The sequence below is a fragment of the Anser brachyrhynchus genome (assembly GCF_964034855.1).
Source record: "Anser brachyrhynchus genome assembly, chromosome: 1".
Classification (NCBI taxonomy): Eukaryota; Metazoa; Chordata; class Aves; order Anseriformes; family Anatidae; genus Anser; species Anser brachyrhynchus.
In genome coordinates, this window is record NC_137694.1 from 44,303,954 (window position 1) to 44,316,682 (window position 12,729).

The 12,729-nt window shown below is 37.8% G+C and overlaps 1 protein-coding gene across 15 annotated transcripts in view; it reads right to left on the reverse strand.

The window, feature by feature from the left end:
* ATF7IP (activating transcription factor 7 interacting protein) overlaps positions 1-12,729 on the reverse strand; it is a 109,077-nt gene that overhangs the window by 52,183 nt on the left and 44,165 nt on the right. For 8 of the 15 annotated variants that reach the window (XM_080606197.1, XM_080606198.1, XM_080606199.1 and 5 more), the window contains exon 2: positions 2,647-3,695. In XM_080606197.1, the coding sequence (XP_080462323.1) occupies positions 2,647-3,688 (1,042 nt within the window). In that variant the 5' untranslated portion in view covers positions 3,689-3,695. Of the gene's footprint in view, positions 1-2,646; positions 3,696-10,468; positions 10,741-12,729 lie in introns of those variants that run through there. The other 7 variants (XM_080606196.1, XM_080606208.1, XM_080606195.1 and 4 more) reach the window with 1 other exon arrangement.

Sequence of the window (12,729 nt, forward strand, 5' to 3'; positions counted from 1 at the left end):
TTTGATTCTAACAAGACTCTTTCCAAATGTTAGTCCTTTTGTTCCAAGATAATATTTTATTTATTCTACTTGGTTTCTCATACAATAGCGTTTCCCGTCCCTTCAACCTCTCTGATATTTCTTATTGAAATATTTACATCTGTGAAAGGACTGCAGAATTTTTGTATTAAAATCATGTTAAATTTAGTATAAAATGGATCCCCAGAAGATTTGTTTAAATATTTCATGCAGAACGTACTATCTGGTAAAATTTAAACTCCCTCCTCTGCAACTTAATGGGCAAGCTTTAAGCAGCTTAGAATAGAATGCAGAAATTAACGCATGTCCACTAGTTAAGGACAGAACACACTTCAGTGGCCAATTTTCTTTTCACGAACAGTCACGGTTACATCCACACAACTGTAAAAGTCACAAACTGTTATAGCCAATACACAAACTACTAGTCAAGAATTTATTGTGCCACTAAAATTGATAAAAAATATTGCTGGATACGATCATTTAAAGGCTTCAGCAAACTGTAGTTCAACATTCAGCACTCACTTACAGTCTTTTGCTTCAGAGCTAAAACTACACTGTGGTCACAGCATGTTTCTTCCTGACTGGCTAAGAGGAGAAGAGCCACCCTGATATCTTAATTTCATTCACATCCAATAAAAGAAGCCTTAAAATGTGGTAAGAACAAGTATCAACGATTTATTTGGAACACACATTTTACAGAAGGGACTCGTAATACACTATAATTTCTACTCAAGTGCACACAGTGTTCTTTTCCCACTGCCATCCCCCCACCCCACAACAGCGTAGAGTTTTGCAATCTCAGTGGAACATGGTTTTTATTACCTCAATAAAATCCTCTGAAGGAGCTATGGAATCTACCTTTTCTGTGTTTAACTGTTATAAGTTTAAGGGTAAACACCAGAAAAGAAGGAAGAGTCTGAAACATGGCTGAAGAGACATATTCTTGTCTCCCTGTCTCTAGTTATGTAGACGCTCAAGACTGAGAATGTTTTTACAAGTTAGTGAAAGACAGTTTCATCACCGGTGAAAGACTTAAGAAATTATGGGTGCTAATTTCCCAGAGGCAGAAAGACACCTGGATCTTGTTTCATCTATGGAACTCCTACTTAGTCAAGTAGGAATAAACACATTTGGCTTAGTATGGTTTTCATTTCATAGAGAGCTACCTAACAACAAAATAGCAGCATTGAAACAACAGCCTTCTTTAACCACAAATAAAGGGCAGCATCAATATATCTGTAAATTATTCATGTTTTATTTTTCACAAGTGAGATAGCATGATAGAGTGCCCCATCTCCAAAAGATACATCAGATCCTTCTAAACTGTATGACAGTACCAGAGTATAGAGAACACAGGTTTAACATCAAGAATCTACACCTGTTGCTTCTGCTAGCTACATAGAAAGACTATAGGACCAGTTTCAAATGCCAGGCAGTTGCCATTATCACCAAAATCAGATAAAAAACATCATGCATCAAATCATGCACATGAACTGTGTTTTTTCATGAAGCCTTTCTAATATTGTCGTTTGGTGAAAGAAATTTGAAACAAATGGGAGTTGTGGCACGCCTGGATTACCAGTATGCTTTCATTCTTTCTATTTACATGCATGTTAAAGAAAGCGGTTATCTCTTCTGCTCAAGAACAAAAAATTAACACATTACTTTCTTTTCCTACAAATCCTTCTGTACCGTGTCTGTCAGCTACCCACCTTTTCTATCCCCCTCCCTTCCCCCCTTGACCCAGTTTGTAAAAAGAGAGGGGAGACACGACAGTGAGGGGATAGAAGATCTCTAGGATGACAATTTTTGGTATTATTTTCAGTCTTCCTAGGCCTCAAAATTCCATCTGTCAAGTCATAAGACTACATAAAATTTGTAAGACTCACAAGAGGCCTTTTGTTAGACCTCTGAACATGTGAATTTGGATACAAACTTTGGAAATTTTCCTCATTCAGAATATGCCTGACTTAGTCATACAGGAATACACATTGCCAGAATGGAATCCTTAAATAAAATTAGTTATGCAAAAAACAAGAGGGAATGATGGCTATCATCTGGAATACAGTTTGATTTATTGAAAAGTTGTGTGCTGTTGGACACAGGCAATCTTAGCACCTCTTTTTTCTTAAGAATGACAAGAGGTAAGAAAAACACCGTTAACATGAAAAATTAATGCTCATCTTAACTTATGTCAGTGTGATGTGTTACCAACACTTGTTGGCTTGCCTTCTCTATTTGCTGCTTTTTAGAGTTTATCTATAATAAAATATAATTTAAATGACTTTGATATTGTTTCATATTTGCTGCTCACAGTGCTAATTCAAGGACAAATGCTCACACCAGCAATGTTAAAGAACACTGGTAAGAATTAAAAAGTGTATTACTTCATTAAATATGGATTTCCACCATCATTTACAAAGATACTGATCTGAATTTCATATGTTCCTAAAATTAATTACTTCAAAGGAGTTCTTTGGAGGAAATGTCCACATAATCCCCCATATATATAACTGAAAGACTGGAATTCTTAGTTATTAATTTAGAAACACGTCACAAGTGCACTATCTTAAGAAACGAACAAAACCCAAGACTTTAATCAAAGCTACCAACTTAGAAAACTCTTACCTGGAAGACTTGACTTGTTTGATAGTATCACTTCAGCACACTCCTTCTCATCACAAGGATCCTCTTCATCGGACAGTACTAAGAAAGCCTCCTTTGGCAGACTTTCATTGCTTTCCTGTTTTGACGGTGAACCCAAACAGTTGTCCATTTTCTCATCTAAATCTGGGGCTGTGTCGTCCACTGGAAGCAGGGAACTTTTAGAAAAACAACTCAGCTCATCTTCAGCAGGGGCTAATTTTTCCAAAATCGGAATAATTTCATCTGTTTCCATAGAGTCGGTATTCTCCAGGATACCTCCACTTGATTGATCTATTGCCTTCTCAGCTGTGGTTTCTGAAAGACTTGCAGTGCTGTCTCTATCATCCTTTGGTTCTTGGTCAGCTTCCATACTGCTAGAGATGGCATCTTCTCCAACAGCATCTTCAATACTTACTTCTTCATCCCTCTTTTCCTCTTCAACAGATGAATGAGAATTAACAGTTAAGTCATTTCTCTCTCCTGTCTCTTCAGAAGAGTCGCTATTATCACAGCTTGGTTTATTTTCACCTTCTGATGGAGTGTTACTCTCTCTTTGGTCCAAACGATCTTTTATATTATTTTCGTCATGGAATTTATTGCTACCAAGCACTCCATTTTCAGCCTCACGAGCTAGTGCAGTATCAGTTTTCTGCTCAGGAGTACCATTCGCTGGAGACAGCATTCGAGGTTTAGGTTCTAGGTCACTCACTACACTCTCTGCCCTACTTTCAGGACTTTTGACTTCCCGAATTTCATTGGAAGTTGTTCTTCCTTCTTCAGAGTTAAGACAAAAATCCACTAGGCCATTAACTTCCTTCTTGTCCTCCAAACAGTCTGTATTGCTTAGAGAGGAATTTAAATCAGAATCTCCATTCTCATGCTTTCCATTTAACAGTTTAACTTCAGCTGTCTTCAGCAAGTCCTCTTTAGCCTTATAGACAGCCTCAAGTTGTTGTCGATCACTTACTCTCATTGTTTTTCGTGCTTTGAAGACTTTTTTTTGAGGTTCATCTGTGCCATCCATCTTGACCCTTAAAAAACAAAAGATCAGTAAGAGTGGTGATGGTAATTTATTAACATCATATTACAGGTATTTCAAAGAAATACTGTAGCTGCAAGTTGCATTTAGCACTTTGTAGAGCAGATTGGTTTAACTGTATCTACAGAAACCAAAACACTTACATTTTGTTTGCCCTCATAAGAAATGAATGAAAGCTTCCACGCGTGTTGCACAAATATGTGTATATAAAGATCACTGAGACCACACTATTACTTTAGTAACATTATGCAGTAATACCATGACTATATATTTTAAACCAATCAACTCTACCATGACTATATATTTTAAACCAATCAACTCACAGTATTATTACAGCAGAGCCACTTAATGAAGTTTCTAGCAAGAAAAGGCATTGTGCTAATGTAAGAGCCAGCATGCTCTTTTCCTAAAAAAAGACAGTCTTGCTCTATCAGTTGATAGCTATTTTATTTTACTAAAATGATGTAACGTCAGGAGTTTCAGATGGAATTTAACTTAAAAAATGGAGTAAACAACAAAAATCTTTGTATCAAGCAATTAAGAAGATTTCAATACACTGAAAGAAGTTAGAATAGTTCAGTTGGAAGGGACCTTCAAAGATCATCGAGTCCAACTGCCTGACCACTTGAGAGCTAACCGAAAGTTAAAGCATGTTATCGAGGGCATTGTCCAAATGCCTCTTGAACACTGACAGGCATGGGGCATCAACCACCTCTCTAGGAAACCTGTTCCAGTGCCTGACCACCCTCATGGTAAAGCAATTTTTCTCCATGTCCAGACTGACATTTCTGAATGAGCCATTTTTAAGACCCTGTACTCATTCCACTCAGTCACACAGATACTAACAAAAAAGAACATTCTATATAAAAAAATAAAATCAGAAAAAGATTTGAAAGTCTACTTTTAACAAATCCACAAATCCAGCATTAACTAGGAAGTTAAAATAGTACCTTTGAAATACAAGAAAGTCTTCTTTCATTTGTTTCTACTATACAAAAAAAAGATGGGTATTTTTAAACTATTTTTTCTACCCTGTCTTATTTTAGGACCCAGTTTTAAAGGATTAGATATGATAATATTGTTCAGAATCAGAAACGTTTTATATCTCAAATGAAACTCAGTACCTAATATCATGAATCAGTTGATGATAATCAGTTGACATCTACTGAAGTTACTATACCATCATAAATTAGTCTTATCTAGGATATGGCTTAAATTTCTCAAAAAATGCAAAAGGTCACCAGTGTAACACTCATTAAAACTTATTACACAAAGCAGTCAGAAGTCAATTTATGGGATTTGCTGAAAATACTGATTTTTTTAAATCTTCTTGGCAACTCTTGGCCCCTCCCCCCTGAAATCTACTGTTCTGGATTTTTTTCAGAAACAAACAGTTCATGCAGATTGCTGTTTTATACAGCCTCTTTGCAAACACTGTATGATTTGTCAAGAAAGAGTTCACTGTCCTCCAAGAACAGGCTAATAATAATCCGTCTGGTAGAATAAAGAGAAATCAGGAAGTTGATCCCCATATGATTTTTTTTTCCTCTTACAGGCATCAGATAAGCAAAAGTTTACACCAGTGATACAGAAGAATTATTACAAAGGGATGCGTTTAAAGTATTCAATATAGTTCATTTTGCATCTTCCTCCAATTCACTTTCATTTACAGACCTCAGAAACTCATTGAACACTGTACTGTCTTTTCAGGTGGGGTAAAAAAATATATTATTTTTAATAATAATTCAAATATCCAACTAAATAAACATGCCTAGAGCTTTCAAATACGTCCGTCTCTCCTTTAGGCCCCAAACATCCAATTGCTCCAAGAATCAATCATGTTTTATCATCAGAAGTATCTGCAGTATTCGCCATCATTACAACACCTTTACAGGACAAGGAAGTTTCAGAGACTCACACCAAAAATATCAGTCATAAATTGAAACACAATTTGTATCATCGAATTACTGCATTCATTAACAGGAAAGCAAGAGTTACATAAATAATTAGGCTATTGCTCTGATACCTTATTCATTTTAAATATACTTATCTTCAGTGATTTAGTGCACCATCTGAGCTATGAGAATCAAAGGCTTATGGGTTTGAGGCAGGTTAAGCTTCGTCAGCTGAGATAGGTATCAACAACTATTCCAGTTCAGGCTAATATATCATACATATAACACTTAAGCATTACTTGATTAAGCTACTTTAAAGCCATTCCTAACTTTGGGCAGTAACTTAGGGGAGCGGCCTGGTGGCACAGTACTGGCTCAACATGGCAGCTGACCTATAGGCAACACCTTAAATCTACTATCAAAAGTTCATCAACATTTCAAGTATTTTGCCCACAGAGTAAACCTTTGGCATAGGAGTTCCTTGACGTCTGAGCCATGCTCTGTAGCAATGACGGCACATCTACCACATCTACATGAGAGCTGATGTCAAATGTGTTTTTAAAAGCCACAGCCCTCATTGTCATTGATACCAACTCAACCTGTTCTTCCTAAAGATGATGGTAGCAACGAGTTTACTGACCGTGTCCTAAAGGATTTAAGAAAATAAGTTCCTTTATTTCAAAGCAGACCTGACAGAGAGGTGTATCTGGGGAGGCGGACACCCATACTGAGTCTCCCCTAGAATTCTGAGCAACTTCCCAGAATGACTGAGAAAAGAAAACTGCAGGATACGATTGTCCTATATAGCCACACGGTTGGTTACTTAAAGGAATCAAAGAATCATAGAAATGGTGGCCCAAAGAGACCTGTGGAGATCATCTAACTCAACGTCCCACTCAGAGCAGGACTATTGCCATGGTTTTCTGCTTAAATAAAAAGTCATAAAACTCACACAACAGAGATTCCACAACCTTTAACTAACCTGTTCCACTACTGCACTAATGCCTCTTGGGGAATTTTTTCCAGCCTGAAACTCCTACACTCCAACTCATGGCCACTGTACCATCCCACACCACTACAGTTGGCTCCACCCTTTTTATAATCAAGCCTGTCTACAAGTACTAAATAGCTGTAAGACTGCCCTTTATAGCCTTCTCTTCAGCAGATTAAAGTCATTGAGCTCCTTCAGTGTCTCTTCGTAGGTGCTTTAGGCTCCTATCATTTTGGTAGTCCTCTACTGGATCCTTCCTAGTTTACTGTGAACAGCTTGTTTATGAAGGAAATCTAGCATTTCTGCATTTCCTAACTAGGATATTTGAAGATACAAAAGGAATATATATTCTGTGGTACAATACAAATTCAACTCTCAAGATATACTCAAGACCTTACAACCATGACATACTGTATTACATAACCATAAGGCTTCTACCATCCTTAGGTACCATAATTTATCAAAAATACAGGTAAAATGGAAAGAGATGTGATAAAGATTTTTTGGTTGTCATTTTCTATTTCTTATTAACACTGAATTCCCTTATACCTTGTTTCAATTCTTTTCTGCTTGACAATGTAGAATCTTCATATTTGAGTAACTGATGGAGCTTAAATAACAGATGCATTCACACCTTGCGAACAGATGAAAAAGACCTTCACAGAAGATTTTATCAGCTCTATTTACACTCACCATAATACCATTAAGAGAGTCTGAACAAGTTTCTGAACATGATTGTCTACTACTGCGCTGCCACTAGTGGAAGCAAAATGCAACACACCTACAGAAACACTGATTTGGAAAATCAGTTTACCTGTAGTAAGAAAACATTCTCATCCCATAACCATTTCCAGTCAGATGAAGTACAAACTCAAGACGAGTTGTTAATAATCCTTCCAAACCAGTCTACATAGTAAATACAGTATTTTTATATTCCTCTAGAAGAGAACACATGTGACACAGTAATTTAACACAGTCCTGAAATTATGAGAAGCATAGAAAAACCTCTAAATATTTTAGAAGCACGCATGCAGTCTCTGAAAGCATACACATTCCTTCTTCCCAAGAACTTCAGCAGAAAGCTTTTTTATGTCACTATAAAAGCCTGTATCAGGCTGTCACATAGAGCACTGATCGTCATACTCACGGTTCCATGAGTGTAATCCCCTACAACATGCATGCTGTTTCAGAGGTATGTCTTGCAGAGTTGATTTTGAAAGGAAAAAAAAAGTCAGGCTTGGCTAACCTCGAACAATTCTTAAGACTCATGATAGGCAGCAGCTAAAGCCTTCTGTTCATCTAGTACAAGGATATAAGGCCTTTGTATCAAAATTAAGTGAGTACATGTAGCTGGATTTCCCTGACTACAATGCTTTCTTTTATAAGCATTACACTGAATTTTGAAGTCTTTAAAGAGTTTGTGAATTTTGTAATATCTGATCTTACTCTTACTGTAACCAAATGATATTTTAACGATCAATTACAAAATTTCACACACAACTTAAAATCAAGTTTGTAAATGCATCATTTGTATAATCATAAAATGCAATTTAAAGCAAAGTAGTATTTGTATGCTCTAGTTTCCTTAAATATCTAAACGGCCTTTCATTCATATTTTTAACATAGCATGAAATATGGTAAATAAAACTAAAATGAAAGACATTGCCTTTTTCAGTTTACCAAGAATAACAATCTTAAAAATCAAACATCAGAATACCTTTTTTATGTTAATGCACATCTTTACTTTTTTTCTTAGAACAGAAAAATACTGAAGGAATAAGCTTCAGTTACTAACGTATTTCAAAAAAGTGTTTAGTTTATATCTAACAATATTATCGAAAATAAAGCTAAAAGACAAAACCCTAATACAGTTCTACAGTGAAACTGATACAAAGGAGCCTTACAAAATTCCATTGTTAGATGGCTATTTAATTGATGCACATTTTCAGCTCAATCCCACAGTCTTTCACAACCAAACAACACCAAGTAAAAGCTACAAAACTATAAACATAGATGAGATTTAAAGATGAAAACTAAATGCTGGTTAAGTATCACATATCACAGCAGACCACACTTAAAGCGTTTCCAGCCATACCCACAAGGGAGCACACTGCAGCCAAGTAACAGATCTCATGTGAGAGCTGAGTAAAATAAGAAACAAATTAATCAGTAACCAGTTCAGACAGGTTTGGTTGTATGGGTGCAAGCCTATGAGCAATCATCTTATAAATATCTGCCTTCCAGTCCGCCAAAGGGGTAGAGGCTGCCTTTCAGAAAGGAGAGCAGGCTATATGAATTCAGTCTTAACACTTTATAAACTCCTAGTGTTTTAAAAAGGAATGTATTTAGATAGTCTCCTTTTATACTCAACAATTAACACAGAGTTTAGCTACATTTGCTATACACTTCCCTCATGTGACGCTTAAGTAGTTTCAGTTTTTCATCATCACATTTCTTTGTTGTGACATGGTCATGAGCGGCTCAGGCGCCAAGCCGGTGAAGTGGCACCTATTATTTCAAGGAAAGGCATTTGTGCAGAGCAGTACGAAATGACTCCTGCATGTAGAGGTAAGTATGCAAGGGTTAAATTCTGTAAATAAGGTGGTTTTTTTTTAATAAAGTTCAACAAAACAATAATCAATTTTGAAACACCAACACATGAATACTGTATGTATTTGTTTAGGTATCATTTATCAAAATTCTTCATTTTAAGCTTTAAAGTCATACTTACTTCAGCATGACAAACACACCATCATGCACCTCCCTCCAATTACAAATCTGCAAATATTTCTCATTACCAAATATGTGATGGATGGCAAAACCAAAATGTACCAGTGTAGCTAAGAATACACGAAGGACTTCTCTTGCAGCCAATTAGAAATTTTTCCCTCCTCTTCCCCTTATACATATATATATTTATTATTACCATGCAAAGAGATTGCAGCTCTGAAGCAACAAAGGAAGGTATTAGTTTAGCTGCTATGGATTAGCCTATGATCGTGAGCTCGCATGAGCACAGCCCACGAGCTGCTCAAAAAGTGAGCCAATCAGCGAGCGGCTGCCTGAATCCTGCCTGGTAACAGGCAGTAGACAAAGAGAAGGTCATGGAAACACACTAGGGGAAAAAAACTGGAATCTCTGCAACAGTGCACAATGGGTTTTGCATAATATAATCAGTCTAGAACAGCATTTGCACAGGCTTCCTGGAATGTATGTAGTGCTAGCCAAAAGCACCACCATAAAACACTTGCAAAAGCACAAGAACTACATGGAGGAAGTAAAAGCCTTTGATCAGGAAAACCAGTGCTCAAATATTCAAGTCTACTTAAAATGTAGCACAGCTGAATCAATGGAACAGAGACAGCTAATGGTCAGGAGCACGATGTTCTAGATGGAGAGTCCCAGAGAATGCACGTAATGAACAGAACCTACCTCTTAAGCGGCGGTTCACAATAAGCAGTTTTCAGTTGAAACCATCTATAGCAATGTTGATACAAGTCGTCAGAAATTTAAAAACTATTTTCAAAGAAGAACAAGTTTGTGATCTGTTTTTCCAGAACACGTGCTGAAATACCGCACCAGGAATGCGCTTTCATGCCCCTCACTCAAGTCTGCTTATCGGACCGAACGCAAGATACACACCACCAGTGCACGAACAACACTATGTCTTAATATTTTGAAGTAAATGCAAAAAACACATCTGAGTTGATACACTAAGCAAAAACAGTATTTCTTCTAGCACACCATAGGCGATCATAGGTTTTGTTCCCTTCCAGGCTGACATTTTGTGTGCGCTGGCTGAGCGGGGCAGCAGAACGCGCCATTTTCTGAGAGAAAAGTCACGTCGCCAAGCCGTCCAGCTCCACCTCCTGTACCTACAGCAAAACAAGGTTCGCTCTGACTGAACCTCCGGCCATTTTTTCGCCGCGTTGTCCGGGGCTGAGGGAGGTGGCAGGGCGGGTGGCTGGTTGGGAACCGGGCGGCATTTCCCGCCTCAGAGCCCTGCAGTTTCCCGGCCGCACCCTAGGGGGCGCCCGCCCCGACCGCGCTCCCGCCCGGCCACCGCCTCACAGCGACAGGCCACAGGCCCCTCTCTGATTGGCTGGATGCGATCCGCACGGCGGCCAATCAGGCAGAGGCTCCTGAAATTCTACCCAGCAACAGAGAGCCACGAGGCCCTGAGGCAGAATGTGGGCAGGGAATGGCGCAGGAGAGCCGAGTGCAGTGCTAGGAACGACCTGAAGCAAAAACTTACAGGGCTCAGACCCAGGGCTTCAGAACAGCGTTAGCTCACAAGTGCAGCGAACAGGAAGCGCATAGCCTGGCTGCACATTCCCTCCTTAACTCTGTCATGCTGGTTTAACACTAGCGAGTTTGTGTTATGTTAAATGTTGAGTCAAAAAATGCAGAAAGACAAGCCAGGTCCAAGCACGTCTGTTTTTATTCTTTCCTCTGTTACTGGGTAGCAGCTGTACCCTTCTACAGAAGCATCAAAATCCAGTTATTCCCCATGACTGCAGTGGGACGTCACCGTGCTTGGAGATCTGCTTGTCCCCCACCCTTGTGCTCTGCCTTTTGAGGAAGTGGTTCTGTGTAACACCGAATTCACATGGATCTATGCCTACTGAGAAACACACCAAGAAGTGGTTATGTGCTTGGTAAACTGGAGTATGTCCATAGTATAGTTTCAGACGAGTGGTCTTGGTCTCGTACACTTTCATCAATGGCCTAACATACAAAGTTGAATTGTATTCTCATCACTTTGGTACCTCTAAGAGAATGACACCACCTCTGACTTTGGCTCATGAATCTATTTCTCATCCTATTATAGCAATTTTAGATTCTTCTCTCAGGAGGAATGGCAACTACTCCCTGTTAGATCCATTTATACAATTGAGATCTTTCAACTTGCTGGTGGTTTTCCAGAATTGTCCTTCCATGGTTCAATAGTTCATGCCTCAGTAGCTATTACACATTAAGTATACATAAAAGTATATATACATACATATATTGATAATGGAAGAGAAAAACAAAAGCGAATTCTTCCTAGACAACGTTTTAATTACATATTCCAGCTAACCTCATTCAAACATGGCTGCCTTAGAATCACCAGCCTTTAAAACACGTGAAGTTTAAGCTCTAAACCTTGTTCTCCAAGAAGAAAAGAGAGCTTTGTTGACTTCTGGAAACAACTTTTAACAGGCATTTCAATCCTTATAAGAGTAAAATTGTTTGGAGTGGAACTCAGCCAGAGCAACAGTGGTAGATACTGCCTGTCTTCTTACCACAAAGTGTTAGGCATTTCAACTTTTATCAACAACTGAAAACATCAGCTTTCAATTCAGCTGTGAGATCCTAAATGCTAAACAAATATTGCTGTTTCAAATTCCTGTAACAGCAAAATTCAACATTACTAGAACTCATTTTTAGCACAAGCTAAAAGCACTAAGTACATTTCTCTCTGTAAAAATGGATTAACTCAAATTTTATAATTTGTGCCTTTTAATATACGTGTGGAATATTTTCTCATATAGTTTAAATGTTATACTAAAGCTATGTCTTTGGCACTAGACTAACAGTTACATTATCCTAAATACAAAGCAGAACTAGTAATTCCATGTAAGTGGGCACTAACAGACATAAGACATTCACAACTTGAAACTTATCCAACTTCTGATATTCCAAAACTAAAGGCTGAATAACCTGGTTAATTATTCATATACTTGCAAATAATAATTAAAAAAAAAACTCTGGAAAAAATCATTTAGAAAAGTAATGCAAAATGTTCCATTCACGGTTAGTTTTTTCTATGCATTACAAAATACAGAACTTTGTTCTTCCGTAGTTGAAATTTCAAGTGATAATTTGATAGACTAAGGCTGAAAGAAGGTATTAATATATGCAGAATTGCATCCTTTTAAGGCAGACCTCTTTAGAAGCCTTGCTAGATGAAATGACACGATTCTAATAAGTTTACTCATTACATAGTGCCTTTTCTAAATTAGTTCATTACATATGCAACTATCATTATGCAGCCAGCTCTCAAACACTTGCAGCTTGGCATCAGACAGCTCACACCTCTGAAGTATGATGTCACTTAACCACGGGCCCCTAAGGTCATTTAGAAAACGCGAGAAGAA